General features: G+C 39.7%; 1 protein-coding gene across 1 annotated transcript in view; it reads right to left on the bottom strand.

The window, feature by feature from the left end:
- Nucleotides 1–11,033: 11,033 nt before the first annotated feature.
- The window catches only part of LOC138035998 (uncharacterized), a 7,936-nt gene continuing 1,469 nt past the window's right edge, over nucleotides 11,034–17,500 (bottom strand). The window contains exons 2-3 of the mRNA XM_068882377.1: nucleotides 14,896–14,930; nucleotides 11,034–13,318 (exon numbers count right to left, since the gene is read on the bottom strand). Of these exons, the coding sequence (XP_068738478.1) occupies nucleotides 11,572–13,290 (1,719 nt within the window). The 5' untranslated portion in view covers nucleotides 13,291–13,318; nucleotides 14,896–14,930 and the 3' untranslated portion in view covers nucleotides 11,034–11,571. The remainder of the gene's footprint in view (nucleotides 13,319–14,895; nucleotides 14,931–17,500) is intronic.

A 17,500-nucleotide genomic window follows, 5' to 3' on the forward strand; every position in this document is an offset into this window, starting at 1 on the left:
GGCCGCTTGGAGATACGAAATTTCTCTTCTCGTGTTGAAAAATATTCTTCAACACTCGAAGAGAAATTTCGTATCTCCGTGCTGCTATGTAATATCCTCTATATATCTGTTATGAACTCGCATATTCATTTGCAACTCCTTGATAATGGCGTCATGAGGTCGCCGAAACGTCGGAAGTTTAACATTTTATCGCTAGTTTTTACATGACTATTTTTCTCAAAATCATTATTAAATGAATTCCATCCCTTAAGTTAGAACCAACCACCTCCTTTAGCTTGATGTAGACTACACTGATTAATACGGAAAAAGCCTCTAACTGTTTGGGGGACAATTTTAAAGTTAAATAGTTATTCCGATTTTTAAAAATTTCGTGGTTTTTTAATATCATTGTAAATGGATTTTCCTTCTTACTAATTTATTCACATTCGCTTAACATTTCTCAATTTTTAATAATCTTTAAGAATTTTTCAGATCTTAGATCTTTCAGTGATTGGAGTCACGCTATGTACATAGGCTTTTTGTCATGATTGTTGTAATTTTTATATTCGGAGCGCCACCAGTATGGCGTTTCGTTGCCGACAAAATAACACAAACATTATTCCAAAAGGAGTAAATGAGTCCAATTGTATAAATACTAAAGCCTGGTTTTCACTAGCGACGCAAGCACAGGCGTAAAGACAAGTACAAGCATAAGCAGCTTATGCTAGTGAAACAGAGTTAACTGAATAGAGTGTAATGTGAAGTGATAGATTTCTATCCCATATGAACCATGTGAGCGTTAGCCCTACTGATGGAAATGGGCCCACACAAGGACAGGGAAAAACTCTGACCAGGGTGGGAATTGAACCCACGACCTTCGGGTTAGATCTCCGCCGCTCTACCGACTGAGCTACAAGGTCAGACGGGAGCAGGCCGTGGGAATTGAAGATCTTAAAGTCACGGCAATGAACATGTACAAGTACAAGGAAAGGTTACGTTTAAACAAACGTTGGCCGTGTAGCACTTATATTTTAAACAGAGTTAACTAAATAGAGTGTAATGTGAAGTGCTAGATTTTTATCCCATTTGAACCATGTGAGCGTTAGCCCTACTGATGGAATTGGGCCCACACAAGGACAGAGAAAAACTCTGACCAGGGTGGGAATTGAACCCACGGTGGGAATTGAACCAACATCGACATAAGCATCACAATCAACCACAGCAACCGCCATTTTGTTCAATTGTTCAGACGCAGGGAATCTAGAACGAGTGCTTTAATTGGCCAGACGCGGCAAATTTCCTTGTGCTTATCGACCTTATTCCAAAATGGCCGTCATTTAAATATTCTTTTGTTTTTATTCAAAATAGCCCTTGATGCCTCGTTCTTGAGCTGAAAATTCAAAAGAATATTTTGCCTTGAACGAGGCATCAAGGTCTAATTTGAATAAAAACAAAAGAATATCTAAATGGCGGCCATTTTGGAATAAGGTGTATGCTGCGTTTCGTTTTCACACGACGCAAGAGAATGCAAGTATAAGCGCAAGCCTGAGAAAAAGGACAATTTTTGATCCTTATATTTGTGCTTCCGTTTGTGCTTATGCCTGCGTCAACTCCGTTTTCATGGTGAAATAATCGCTTTTTATGCTTGCGCTCGTACTTGCGTCGCTAGTAAAACCAGGCTTAAGTCGAATATGCTAAAAAGTCCATCAAAATAACGAAAATGCGAGTTCGAGAAGAAATTTAAATTCGAAGTCGACAAAAAGGAAAACTGAACTTGAGAATGTTTTCTTAAAAGCCTCAATTTCCAATTCAAAAATAAAAACAAAGTCGAGAAATTAAAAATTCGAAGTCAAGCGCTTTGATTGGGTGCTCACTATGAGTGAGTAGGTACCTTATGTAATGTTAAATGAGTAGCGAGCGAGCACTGACGGACTCAAGTCAGTTCAGTTAGGGTACCAAAAGTCACTGGTTTTTTTACTTAGAATACGTGTTATTGGCTTGCCAATAAAAATTTTATGCATCTCAATAATTAAAATTTATAATGCATGCATAATTATGCACTCAGCAAAGTGTGACGTGGTCATTCCTGGGGAAGAGAAATTATCAAGTATCCCCTATAGGGAATTTGTTACATTCCGAGAAAGCGCGGTAAATATTCATTCGCTTTTCAAGCTCGACTGATCTGGTAGTCAAACTTTTTCACCCTCCTCCTCCCCATTGCCAGGTTCCACTATTTCCCTCTTTCTCAGTTTACTTCTGTGGTGCGCCTTCAGATCCCCACCTTTGCTAGGCGTTCGATCAATTCTTAAAGTTTGTGACATAATATTTTCATTGCTATTAAACCGGCTATGTGCTAAGGCACAGCCAGATTTCGTCAAGTGGCAAGTCTGTTTTTCTCCGCCCCGCAAACCGAGCACAACAGTTTGGCGACTCACTCAACCTCATTTATATTTAGAGGCATAAAGGTGGCACACCCCACTCGATTTTCTCACCCCATCTCCCAATTCCAGCACAGACACGTACAATTAATAAGCTAGTTGAAAATTCATCTACCACAGTGAATTTGGAAAGGACACATTGTAACTTCTTCGGATAACTTTCCTTGCATTTCTCAGCGCAGACGTTGCAGAGGGAGTGCAGAACACGAACACTCTGAACCACCAATCCTTTGTTGTTGTCTTAGCGATCCTGGCACCATTAATAGTCCCGCTTTTGGCATAACAGCACGAATGTTTCGTACAATGGCATCCAATCCAGCATCCGGATAGTGAAGAAAATTCTCTCCCTTTCATTCTCATTCCAAATTCATGCCGCCTTTGTCGCATGACGAAGCTGCCGCTGAGTTACAAGGACCCTTTGGTCGCCCTTTCTGCCGGGGCACTTCTTCTGCATGTCAGCTCTCCGACTAACGTCTACCTCATTTTCTAGGGGGAAACAATGCCTGTCGAAATGGGATCGCAAAATATTTGTGCGGCAAAGTATTAGCACTAAGTCTGCAAGACAAGTTTGATGCGAGAGATCGTGGCCGTAAATATCAAAATCTTTAAATCAGAGTTGAAAGTGTCATCTGGTACTTGTCTAAACGCCCAAAAAAGGAATTCAGTTCGATCGCCAGAGGTTGCATTTCCTTAAAGAAAATAAATAATCATTTTTGGACTCTCAAAAATGCAAGCGGAGTCAAGACTTCTGCGATTGCTGAGCATACTATCAGGACGGGTCATAACATCAAATGGGATCGACACTTTCAAATTTTATGCGTAACGGTCGTTTTGATCTACATTGCAAATAAAAGAAACACTGTTGATTCAGGAACTTATGCCATCGCTTAATGACAACATTAGCATTGAAAAACTCCCCCTAATTTGCAAGTGAACGTGTTGCCATTTTGATTGCGTTCGACGAAAAGGAGAACGCAAGCCTTATTTGGTTTGTGCGTCCTGAGTCTTTCGAGTTGGTGTGCCTGTGTACGGCTATGCAGAATTTTTCGAGATTGCTGTTGGGACACCAAAATGCCCCCCCCCCCCCGCTTGACTTTTGCAGGGGCATGTGTCGGCCAGGAAACTGGTGCGAACTTATGACGACATCTGACCTCGTTTTCGCTCTCAATTTAGGATATTTTTATATTCATTGTAATGCGCATTTGATCATTTCTGTATGGATTTATGCGCAATAGAAGTATTAAATTATATAAAATTTAATTAAACTACGTCACATTCTCGTTACAGGTGATAAGACATGTGGCGAACATGTGAGCAGGCCATGTGAGCTCGTCTTCACGATACAGTCGCCGTAGGACTCGCCATTTTGCGCTCTCAGCCTTGGATTTTGGCGAGTTTGAACGCTTCGATGTAGCATTTATCGAAATCTGAGGGAATTGTCTTTGTTTAGTTTACATGCTAACGAACGCGACTTTGAATCGCCATGGCTTTTAGGATGTTAACCGTGGGAACAGCTATATTTTGATTGCATTTGTTGACTAGTTACAGTCGTGACAGATACATGCAATGTATATGTAGCTCTTTATCCGGTCGAATACTGTTTGAAATCGGTGGAAAAGTACTCTGAAGGCAAGATCCATAAGGGTGAGGTTGAAGCAAGGAACGACAAATTATGTAAATATTGACTACTTCATTCATCAGGGATAATACTTGAATCAGTTGCAAGGAGTTTGTTTACGCTGACGATAAACGAGCAGACGATTGCAAATGTTTGCTTAGGTTTGTGACGCTTCCAGCCGAGAATATATATATACGCCTAGACCCGATACGGGTAAAACACTAGAAAATACATAATAAAATAAGGCGAGAATAATGTATGTTAAATATACTTTTACAAATTAGCCTTTACGCTTAAACATTTGCAGTTAATGTGAGAACATTTAGCACGAAATTTGAAGGGTAAAAGTTGTGAGCCTACGGAAACATAGGCAGCCCAAGCTCGCGTCACTACAGACAGCCGTTGAGAATTTAAACGCGTTATAAGACTTTGTATGGGAAATCAAATACCGTCGATTACAAAGCCTAAAAAATGCTCAATTTAACTTTCATTCAATAAAGTGAATAAAAATGACTCACCTCTGGTGTATTCTTGTGCCTTTTGGAGCTTATTACACCGTTTCGGGAATTCTGTGTTTTCAGTGTTTTCAATGTTCTAAGACGAAGTCAAGGCTGCACACTACGATTCCGACCGTTGTCAGCTCAGAGGCGGTTTGCAACTCGAAAATCCATCCCAGCCAAGATTTTTTCAGGCAAAGCTAAAGCCACATCATTTGCGAACCTCCATGAATGTTTCGTCGTCAAAAAACCCCACGCACTTGGCTGGAAATGAGCATTTTCTGCTTCGATTTCCACGATAGCTGATGAATTTAACTGCTTATGATCGCCGCACGAGACACGGAGCTTGGGTCCGAGGTCAAACTAACTTCACCCGATGAGGTACAGTCATTACAACACTTACCCCATCCCCACAGCGGCTTCTCGAACAGCTCCATGGTTACGAGAAGCCGCTGTTGGGATGGGGTAAGTGTTGTAATGACTGTACCTCATCGGGTGGAGTTAATTTGACCTCGGACCCAAGCTCCGTGTCCTCGTTGGCGATCATAAGCAGTTAAATTCATCAGCTATCGTGGAAATCGAAGCAGAAAATGCTCATTTCCAGCCACGTGCGTGGGGTTTTTTGACGACGAAACATTCATGGAGGTTCGCAAATGATGTGGCTTTAGCTTTGCGGGAAAAAATCTTGGCTGGGATGGATTTTCTAGTCGCAAACCGCCTCGGAGCTGACAACGGTAGGAATCGTAGTGTGCAGCCTTGACTTCGTCTTAGAACATTGAAAACACTGAAAACCCAGAATTCCCGAAACGGTGTAATAAGCTCCAAAAGGCACAAGAATACACCAGAGGTGAGTCATTTTTATTCACTTTATTGAATGAAAGTTAAATTGAGCATTTTTTAGGCTTTATAATCGACGGTACTTGATTTCCCATACGAAGTCTTATAACGCGTTTAAATTCTCAACGGCTGTCTGTAGTGACGCGAGCTTGGGCTGCCTATGACGGAAACTGGCGCTGTCACGCATCATACCAACAAATCGCAGTTTGTACAGGGGACCACTTAGCTGAAATCGGACTTTGAGATTATGATATATCTGTCTGTAAAACCTTCGCTGCCGATCAGTTTAGCAATAGACCGGGGTTGAAAGTCAAGTAGTGAAATCATTTATTTTAGGTATATATATTTACGTGACGGCGTCGAACGCACTCTCATAATCTTTGATTACTACTAGTTTTATGAATCACCCTAAACAGAACCCTAACCCGAACCCTAACTCATATGACCAGCGAGACACAACTCCCAGTAACCGCAACCTTTTGAGTTCTTAGACCTAATGAGTGTAATTCAGAGCTAAAAAATGGCATCGACCCTTTCAAATGGCAACGACCGTTTACGAAAGAGAAATAAGCCTCGCCGTCACGCGACGTGTCAACAAATCGTAGTTAAAAGAGGGAACCTCAAATTGCTAATCGCAAATCTAAAGGATAACACTGGACTTTGTCATTATGTTATATCTATCCGATAGAAGTATGAAGGCAAGACTCCTTGCAATATTTCTAAAGCCAGAAATATCTCCGGTGCTGACAAAGTGTGGGGAAATCCCACACAAAAACGAAGTCCAGAACATTGATTGCGGGCTCACAATGAGTGAGTAGGTACCTTATGTAATGTTAAATGATTGAGTGGCGAGCGAGCACTGACCGGCACAGTTTGTCTCAGTGACAAAACACAAATTAGGCCTAAGAACCAGAGTTCGAGTCTTGAAATTTTTGGACTCTTTTTTTCCTCCAGTTTTTCTTTTACAAATTTTTTTTTTCCCTTAATTTTTGTTTATATTTTTTCTTAGTTTGTTTCTTTTAATTTTCTTTGAAGTGAAGTGTGTAGTCGACCGTTATAAATGGCATCGACCGTTTCAAATGGCAACGACCGTTTACGAAAGGGATATTTGCGACGGCACCAGTTTCAGTAGATTCGCAAGTTAAAAAGCTAATGCCTCCAAACTTCCTATCAAAAATTTTCACATTTACTGGTAATGTTAAAACAGAAAAGCTAATTAATTTGTAAAAGTATAGTTTACGTACAGTGTTGGAAACTGGAAGCACGAATATTCTTAGCTGACAATTGCACTTGCCTGCTGATTTATCCAGCTTTATCGTAACCAAATTCTCCTCTGCTACTAGCGACTGATTCCAATATTTCCGCTGATGAATAAAAGTAGACAGCATTTACCTCTTTGTCGAACGCAAATATTTCATGAGTCTTTGAAGTTGTGTGTTCATGCCTGAAGCGCGGTGACGCTAACACATGTGTGCAGGTAATTGGTGGCTGAAATACACAAACAACAGTAAACGGTATTTCCCATCGAACAGAACAGTGGAAATTTCCTTACCATTTGCTAAATTTGCTAGTTTCCAGTCTCTCATCAGCCGAAAACAATTGCTAATGGTAAGCGCCATCTCGTTGGGCTGGTTTGCTGATTTTGGAAAACTGTTACCATTATTCACCGGTCATCCCAACCGGTTTATTCTGACAAATGGAAAGCACCACTAATTTCCTCGAAACTAGAAGTCCAAACATGTTTCTCCCCTAACCGTTTTCTCGCCTGCAGCATGGGATTATACGGAATCTTTACTCGACATTTATCACTATAACATGATAAAATGTATTACATTTACTGTAATGCTAATGATTAACGTTTATTTGACTGAAATCCCACACAAGTACGCATTTTTTGTTCGACTTGCAATTTTGAGGTTTTTAAAATATTCTCAAGTTCAGTGTTCCTTTTTTTCGTTAGAATTTATATTTCTCGACCTCGAATTTTCGCTATTTTGATAGACTTTTTGGCATTTTCATATTTTATGATGTGGATATTTTGTCCGCAACGAAACGCCATAGTTTGATAAGTCTTTTAATAAAATGCTTTGTCCACCGTTCTAGTTGTATATTGCAGTGGGGCACAGTGAGTGCATTCTACGGCCCCCCCCCCCCCCCCCCCTCCTACAACAACATTTATTACATACAATACTAGTTACAATGAAAAGTTTGTCCACCCAAATTAGCAAGGCTAATCGAGTTGGGTGGAGCAAATATAAAATAGTTAATTAATATATTTACAGTGACAAAGATTACGAAAGGAAAAAGTATTTAAGACAAGAGTGACTAAATGTTTCTATTATAAAGATGTGAGGTACTGCAGTGGAATACAGATTGAGATTCTAGTTAATTGATTGCTGATAATCTTAAGATTCAATAATATTTGACGAACAGGTTTGCTCTAGAATAAAAGAACAGAGGAATAGCAGTGATAGAGAATTCATTAAATGCATTTAAAGTAGATTAATTGAACTAAGATTATCTTTTAGTTTTTAATACCAATATCATTTGGCAAATTGCTTATTCTATGAATAATTTCGCAAGTTTCTAGATTAGAGTCTTCTGAAATAAATATCGAAAAGTAGACTTGTTATTTTCCTAGTGAAGTCGCTCTTTCTAAGATTTCTTAGCGCGGTGAAGGGGATTCCATTCCAGATAGTTGATCCAGTTCGTGAGAAAGAATTTAGCTGAATTGAGAGTCTAGAGCCTGGAGCGAATAGAAATTGTTTGAAGCAGAGGATCGAGTGTAATGAGGACTGATATTAGAAATATATTGAAACTGCTATCCCATTGTATCACAGAACTCCATCTTTGAACTGTTATACAGTAAGATATTTACATCATCTTGTCCTTTTCCTTCTGGGGGATATAGGGCCTAATTATACAATAAGGTTAATTCTATGCGCGTTTTGACTGACAGTCGCCATCTATGATTTGTTGGAGGACAGATGCATAAATGACGTCACTGTTTTACCTTTTCACCTCTTTATTGTATGAAACAAATAGATTCCATGTTGCCATGGGTCTATTCAGTAATAGATCACAGAAGAGGTCAAAATGTGGTAATAACATCAGTCAAGTGAAGAAATTATCCTCGCAGTGAACTACGCAATTTAAGCAATAGCGATAAAGCCTGAAAATATCTCAAGGCTTCAACGGGATTTGAAGCCGTGGCCTTTGGGGTGTCTGTGCGATGATCTACCAACTAAGCTATAAAGTCTCGTTGAGAGCAGACCAGTTGTGAGTTCACACATAGTTACCCGTCAGATGAGAGAATGAATTACAAAAAAATATACGAAAGAAATCATATATGAACTGCGGTTAATTGATCAAGTGAAGAAATGGTCCTCGCAGAGAACTTGGCAATTTAAGCAAAAATTTTCAGGCTTCATCGCAATTGCTTCAATTGTGTAGTTCATTGCGAGGATCATTTCTTCATTTGATCAATTAACCGCAGTTCATATATGATTTCTTTCATATATTTCTTGTCATTCAATAATATCATTGACACAGTCGGCTCGTGTGTATTTTTTTGTTCTTGCCACATTTTAACGTCACCTGTGATCCATTACTGACCAGATGCACGGCAATATGGAACTATTTTAAGCAGATTGTTGCTTGCAAGTGCAGTGTTAATTTTGCTGAGGGTGTATGCGAATTTTTGGAGAAAAACAATGTTTTGAATTGCGAAGTTTTGATGGTTTGAACTTCACTGTCATTCTGTGATTCATTCCTCACGGGACCATTAGAACCCACAAATGACCAGCTCCCAACGTCAGTGGCTTCATAACTCAGTTGGTTAGAGCGTCGCACCGGAATCGCGAGGTCACGGGTTCAAACCCCGTTGAAGTCCTGAATTTTTCAGGCTTCTCTACGCAATTGCAAAAATTGCTCTCATAACTGCGAAGATCATAGCTTCACTTGATTTCATATCCGCAGTTCATATATGATTCATTTCATATACCATTTCATCATTAATAGTAGTTGTGTTGGTGGCGGTGGAGCAGGGTTGGTGGTGTAGCGGAGAGAGCACTCGCCTCCCAGCAATGTGGCCCGCGTTCAATTCTGGCACTCTACGCAATTATGTGAGTTGAGTCTGTTGGTGGTTCCCTGCTCCAAGAGGTTTTTTTCTCCGGGTTGTCAGTTTTCCCCTCTCCTCAAAAACCAACGTTTGAATTTTATTACTAACTGAGGTGCCGCCCCTACCACCACCACCACCGCGAAAACGCTAGCGTTCGCTGCCCATGTGAAATTTCACTGGTGAGCAACGGCTTCTCGCTCTGAAGCTAAAGCGATGAATCCTCTAGTTTTCAAAGAGCTTTAAAATCTCTACTTTTTGTGATATTTGTCTGAAAATTTGCATTCTGGCTAAGTGAAACATATTTCAATTACTGGAATCCTTAAAGCTCCGGGTTAAATTAAATTAATCATCGGTCACGTGACCAATTCGCTGTAAAGAGCCAATTATATCTCGTGTATGAGTGATGTCACAGCCGTGTTCGCATACTCTCATCTAAACACAGCTATTGACCAACGAGCGCGCGTGTACTATCCTAATTATTTTATAAATCACAGTGAGGAGAGATGTGAGGCAACTTTGTTACCATGTAGCCAAGAGAAGAACTCACGACTAATAGGCCACTTCGGAAAATACCATAATACTCTTTTTCTGTCCCCCAAATTTTGCATACGCATTGTTTTTGTTTTCTCTTGGGACCATTAAAAGTCCCAAGAGAAACTGGAAACAATGCTTATGCAAAATTTGAGGGACAAACAAAGAGTATTATGGTATTTTCCAAAGTGGCCTATGGAAAGCCAAAAGTTCTTTACTCAGGACATGTTCACTTGGAAAAACGATTCGCGTGCATGACTTAGCACAGAGATAACTCACACTCGTATTCATTCTCGAACCTATTCTTGGATTGCACTCAGGTGATGAGACGGCCATGTTGGTGTACAAAACAATAGTAAAATGTCCTTCAGGTTTTGCATAATAATAAAGTCAAATTCCCGAAAGACTCTTTTCGCAATTGTTCTGTACACCAACATGGCTGCCGTGGTGCAATCCAAGAATTCACAGAGCTTAGCCAGGATTCGCACAGACTTGAAAAGTCCTTGAAGTCCTTAAGAAAGCCTTGAACCTGGACAAGTCCTTGAGTTTCTCCATGAGTCCTTACAATGTCCTTGAAGTTCATGTCACTAAAGAAAACATTTTTTTCACACTCCTTAGCCGGTCCCTTTCTTTTCCGATATCCACCAACTTGGAAACAATGGCAAAAAAAAAAAAAAAGGAAATGAGCCATAAAAGCGGGCAGCAGCAATTTGAGGCCTGGACAAATATTCCTGACATTGCGTATGTAATTCTGATGCTCTTGCACACCACATGTAATTTACCGGCTTTAATTTTCTTGCTTTTAATTTGGTTGGTTCTTCCTCACCATGCAACAGGCCTCATCGTGCAGTCCGTGCATCAGCATTAGACACCTTGTTTACCCCCCTCCCCCCCTGCTCTGCCGAAATATGTTTTGTTTGGTTTGGCGAAACGGGGGGATGTGTTGCCCAACCCCCCGGAAAACAGGGTTAATAGCCCGCGGGGCACGGTAAGTCTCTCGTAGCGCATAAGAGTATTTAAAGATATATTTTTAATTCATCTAAAAGTATTGTGTTCGGATTTACCAGCTGAAATTTGGAGTCCCCGAAAATTTTAGCGAATAAAATCTTCCCACCTTTCAGCTATCGCTAGCGTAAAGTTACTTTCTACAAACTTACGGCGACCTTTTTGCTTTCCGAAAATGCTAGCTCATCTTTTTTAAATGCCGAAAAATTGTAAATATTACAAGGGACTATTTTTTCTGGTTAACAATCTTGATGGTGATGTTTCAGTTTAAGATGTCTATGACAGCTTTTTGGCAATAGAGAATCCGACAATCCTGGACAGTTGGACCCTCCCGAACAGATATTTCACCGAAGCTTCTCGTTGGGTGCCCCTGATCAAAGATAATAATAATAAATAATAATAATAATTTATATAGAATTTTACAAGTTTCAATTCTCTACAGACGTAAAAAAATAAAAAAATAAAAAGCACTGCACAAGGCTCAGCCATTTCATTTGTCAAACATGTCATGGATCCAACTTGGAGAGAAACTTCACCGTGAAACTTCTAAGTGGAAGTTACCTCCGTTGAAAAACAAAGGCAACCAGGGTTCTCTGCATATTGTTCCCGTTCCAGGTCGTCTTTTTCCCTCAAAGCTGTTAACATCTCATTCAAGCGGTCAAATATCTCGGGCACACACCAGTCGCTTTCATGAAGAAACCCAAAGTAGTTTTGCAGAATTTTCTTTGAAATTAGGTCTTCGGTGAACAGTGACTGAAACCTGTTCATTTTGGGAATGTAGCACTTGTTCTCCATTTTGCCCCAGGGCTCATCAAAATCATTCTTGTCTACAAGCAGGCCTTTAGCTGCATTGTACTTCTTCCGCGGTTCTTGACATTGAATAATATACGGTACAAAAAACCCCGAGACCTCACTACAGTTGACTTTCATGCAAAAATTAAGAATGGTAAACAACTCGGAAACTCGGTTTCCCAGCTGATCGTCAGTCCACATCTCGTCGTTTGGGTAATTACGTGCCATGAAGAAAACGACGTTTTTAAGGGCAAACGACGATACAAGGCGATCCCTGCATCGGGAGCAGTTCCCCTCTTTCTGAAGGGTGGGCACAAAGCATTGAGCAACACATTTAGCCAACTTGAAGCACTTGATGCGACCATTCTGTGGTCCATACTTGTTCAATTCTTCGCGCTCCTTTAGAGAAAATGCAAAGCGCACTTTGTTCAAAGCATCACATATATTGCGGTCCTTTGGTAGTATGGCATATAACATCATCTCCCTATCGAGGCAATTCTCCAAGAGGTAGTCCTTTTGTTCGAAGAACGCACCTTTCTCTTCAAGTGTTGTCTTGTGAATGGGTAGCCAAAAACAGATATCAATATCTGCAATAAATCCATCCGAAAGACGAGTGAGATGAAATGTTCGAGCTATGCTTTGTTCCTGTCCACGGCAGTTCAATTCCGAGAGCTCCCAACCCTCTGGGATGAAGTCCGCCACATACAGAGACCAAACGACCTTCATTACTGACTGGAAATTTTCTTGTACTTCCTTGGTATTACCTTCTGGTGCGATGTCATTCGCAAGGGCGATATAAGCGGGATCATCATACAACAGTGATTCATCTTTCTCGAAAATGATAGGAAAGAGTTTGTCGAAATGTTCGAAGTAAGGAAGAACAACAGCGTAGTCGAACTCATCTGCTTTTCCAATTTTTGTGTTCTCGGCCATACTGCCGACAGGAATAACGTAACATCGTTCAAACACAATATAGCATGATTCTAACTTTTCGGATATTTTTCTCATCATAATATTCATCTCCTCGTAGATTTGTTGGCTCTCGATTCCATCAGGGCCATATAATTCTGGCTCCATGAACCGAAGGAGTTGGCACAACGGCACTTCTTCATCAAGAGGAACCGAGAGATCATCGGCCCAGTGGTCCGGCTCAAAGACCTTCACCTCATCAAACTGAGTGGCTTGGACTTGAAGGAGTTCGTCATTTTCACTCGTTAATTCCACCATCGACTGGATATTGAGAGCACTGGAACGTGACGTTATGTTACAGATTCCATCTTCTGTTCTGTCTCCACCCTCGTTTTGGATCAGTTTATTTTTATCACTTGGCTTATCATCAAGTTCAGGAGGACATGATTCGATGTCTTTTCTTTCAAGCTCTTTCTCGATGCATTTCCAATCTTCATACGGCCACTCGGGCCGGACATACATCTTGCAAGTCTGTGCGGATGCATTGGACTCTTCGCCTTCCATTTAATCTGCCTGACTAACCTAGTGGGGACTAAGGCAGAAAAGTTTTGATCAGGAATGACATTCCCGTCAGGCATTCGAATGGAAAGAAGATAACGATTCCCCGTTCTTTTATCTTCTTTAAGTCTTTCATAGGGATTCCCATACGAATCCTTATATTTTTTGTCGGCCATTTTATGTTGCCTTTCCCTCACACTGAGCTTGGTCCAGCTGTGGTTAAGGGGGTTACATTGTTTATCGTTGACACAAAAGAGTTAAGACACCTTTTGCTGTTCATTTACGCAAAATATACATTCATGTACGTCAACAGTTGAAACTATACGACAAATATACGTTCATTAGCACTGCCATGAACTTCATTAACGCGAACGAACTTTCAATAACGCTATTTGCATTTGTATTAATATTCAATAGCATCAACAGATGAACAACTGCACCTTTGAACAATCAAAGATAAGAAATATACTTTCAATCTTGGGCAATGGTTAATCATTAACACCAATAAAAGATCAATTACATAGTATGACAATCAACGGCGTATTAGAGACATAAAATAATGCAATTTGCATAGAGACGCACAATCAATTGCACCTTCATACAATCGTTTATTCAAAATGGTCAGTCATTAACGTGAAATGACAAACGTCGGTATTTTTCTAATAAACAATAGAAAGAAAAGAATATTCATTAGTGTCATTCATCGTAGTTACATGTATTTTTAAATACTGAACAAAAATACAAGAGTATGTACATTATCATTTAAATTTTATATTATTTTTTGCACAATTTATTGCTGAAGCAGATATAAAATGAAGAACATTTTACAGGTACAGTAGTGTACTTAACAAACAGAGTACTGTACGCTGTATGAACAAGTAGACGCATTGGAGGCCCTGCAGAGAAACATTGGCACTATCACGGCTGCTAAATGTGGACAGTGGTACAGATTTATGCAAACGTACATTCCAAGATGTTTAAATAATGAAGAAATTGAAGGATAATTGCAAAACAATTTTGAAAGTTCTTTTTCCTTAATTGATTGTTATTACTACACACATTTTTGTCAGTTCACGTTATTGACTGACCATTTCGAATAAATGGTTGTATGAAGGTGCAATTGATCGTGCGTCTCTATGCAAATTGCATTATTGTATGTCTCTAATACGCCGTTGATTGTCATACTATGCAATTGATCTTTTATTGGTGGTAATGATTAACCATTGCCCAAGATTGAAAGTATATTTCTTATCTTTGATTGTTCAAAGGTGCAGTTGTTCATCTGTTGATGCAATTGAATATTAATACAAACGCAAATAGCGTTATTGAAAGTTCGTTCGCGTTAATGAAGTTCATGGCAGTGCTAATGAACGTATATTCACTCATATCACTTGGCGGCCATTTTGGAGTCCGTGGGGAATAAAGGCTTTGTCTTTGCATTGTCTTTGCCCGTCCAGCCTCACACTGAATGAGAGGTTCGACGGGCAAAATCTTTTGTTTGGACATTGAGTGATATGGGTCTATTTGCCGTATAGTTTCAACTGTTGACGTACATGAATGTATATTTTGCGTAAATGAACAGAAAAAGGTGTATTATCATTCCATACTTACATCTATATTGACTTAGTTGCTTTTTTTGCTGAGGCCTACGGAAAATAAACAAGGATTTTATTAACGAACTTTTGTAATGAAGTAACATGTAAAATACGATTTCCCAATTATTTATTTATTTATTTACTCATTCATAAATAAATAAATAAATAAATAAATAAATAAATGAATAACGACAAACATAAACATAGTAAATGTTACAAGTAGCTTTGCATTCTGTTAATTTCCAAATGGGTCCACAAAAACATGTAACACAGCCTTTGCATGCGATTGGGAGAATTTATGTTTTAAACATGCACCAAAGAAATGGGTTAATTTATGTGGTGCATCGAGACACATTGTCAATGATAAAACATACCAAATAGTAGGATGGATTAGAATCTGTCAAGACAGTGAAATTGTTACAAATTAAAGAGCCACTCATTTGTGACTGGTTGCGCAACGCAAATTAAAATGCACCAAGGTCAGAAATGAGCTGTCTCGTCACAGACAGCTCTTGGCTTGCAATGGGTGTTTGGAATTTGTTTTAGCATGCTTTATCAGTTGACAGAATATTTGCCACGAATGCGATCAAGCAGTCTGTTAAATGGCGGAGATCTGACCCGAAGGTCGTGGGTTCAATTCCCACCCTGGTCAGGGTTTTTCTCTGTCCTTGTGTGGGCCCATTTCCATCAGTAGGGCTAACGCTCACATGGTTCATATGGGATTGAAATCTAGCACTTCACATTACACTCTATTCAGTTAACTCCTTATAATAGTGCCAGCTACATTTCCGCTCGTATGTATGAAACAGGATTTGACTGCAACCTCATGTCCCCGGGACACGTAATGGCTGCATTTGCGAGTGTATGTGTGCAATTTCATGTTGTCCCTGCTGCGCGCCTCCGATACAGGTGCCTGCTACAGCCCTCCTGTCGAATAAAAGCAGTGCGTGAAGCAACGCCTTTTATAGTGCGTATTCATGTTTAAATAGAAAAATTCCAGTTAAAAATCACAAGTGTCTTCTTGAAATCAAGGCTTAAAACTCAGATTTGAAGTGCCAAGGGACTGGGGAAATTGCTTCGTTATATCATAGTTTATCTATCTATTAACTGTGGTTATATCGAAAACTTCGATATAGCGAATTTGCGGGAAAACAATCAAAATGTTCGTTATATCGAGGTATAATTAATTCTTGTTTTCTCAATGGTGCTAGCCCGCATTTCTGCGTCTGAACGATAACTTCTTCCTAGTGTTTCATTTGTTTTTAAAACACGAAGGACAAATTTCAGTGGTTGTGGCTGGCAAACGGAAAAACAAGGGCATTGGACTGGAAATTCCGGCTACTTATACCTTTAATAAATTTAATAGAACTAATAAGAGACAAAGAGGATAAACCGGGTCTGTAGCTATGTCGATAGTGACTATGTCAGTGTTTGCATTTATAATGAACTCTTACTGTAACTGTGAAGTTGTTCTATAGTTACAGGGTTAAAGGCTGATAAAGGATTTTCACCCTTGTTGGTCTGTTTCGCATTCATCTTTTCATTGTCTTTTGTCACGTGTTGACATTTCTTCGTTATATCAGGGTATATATTTTACGCTTGGGCTTGTGGATTGCGTTCGTAATAACGAGGATTTCGTTATATCGAGGTTCTGTTTCATACATTTTACTGATACTTTGCCCGGGCTGAAGAACATCGTTCGATAATATACCGATGACTTCGTTATATAGAGCTTCGTTAAATCGAGGTTCCACTGTATATGGACAACTTGCCTCACTGAGAATAACTGGGCATGACTAATCCCCCAGACTGCATTCTCGTTCTTTACATCTCCCAAAAATAATGGACAGGTTGCTGTTAATGATTGAGGGTGCGAATCGACTATGTTATTGAACGATCTGACTTTTTTGGAACCAAATGACCATGGAGCCAAGTGACAAAAATTACGGTACCTTCGCACCGAAGCAAGTTATCCCCCTTGAAGTTAGCCCCATATATAGCTGAGTTCGCCCTGTACATGTAGTCAACCAAGTTCGCCTCCCAAGTGGATAGAGTTCGCCCCACGATCGATTAACCTTTTAGTTTATAGAAATACTGTCGATATCTAAGGTCAATGGTAGCCTTCAAAGTGGATCGAGTTTTGCCCCACGATCGATTAACACTTAAGTTTCTAAAACTAAGTGTTTCACATTATTTTTGGAGTATCCATTCTAGTCACAACCAATGTGAATTGTTCAGCAATTGTTTACAATTGGAAAGAATGGGTATATCTGGTGTTATTATTGGTCATGGCTTTTATTTGATGTGGTGGCTTCCAAAGGAGCCGTTTTAGTTGTAAAATCTGTAGTGTGCAATATCGAGCGCTAGACTTGACCTACAGCATTTTAGTTTATTTGTCAACTGGGCAGACAGACAGACAGACAAAATTTATTTTAGCACAATAAAAATTAAAAATTAAAGCTCTGCAGCTTGTGGGGTCATGCAAATCAAAACTAAACATACAGGATACCTGATCACTATCGTAACATAAAATAAAGCTACAAAACCTTTTCTGCGTATGGCTGTTGCACATTAGAGACAGCCTTATTGCTTATTGATTGATTGATTGATTGATTTATGAG

Source organism: Montipora capricornis, unplaced genomic scaffold (genome assembly GCF_036669925.1).
Source record: "Montipora capricornis isolate CH-2021 unplaced genomic scaffold, ASM3666992v2 scaffold_447, whole genome shotgun sequence".
Classification (NCBI taxonomy): Eukaryota; Metazoa; Cnidaria; class Anthozoa; order Scleractinia; family Acroporidae; genus Montipora; species Montipora capricornis.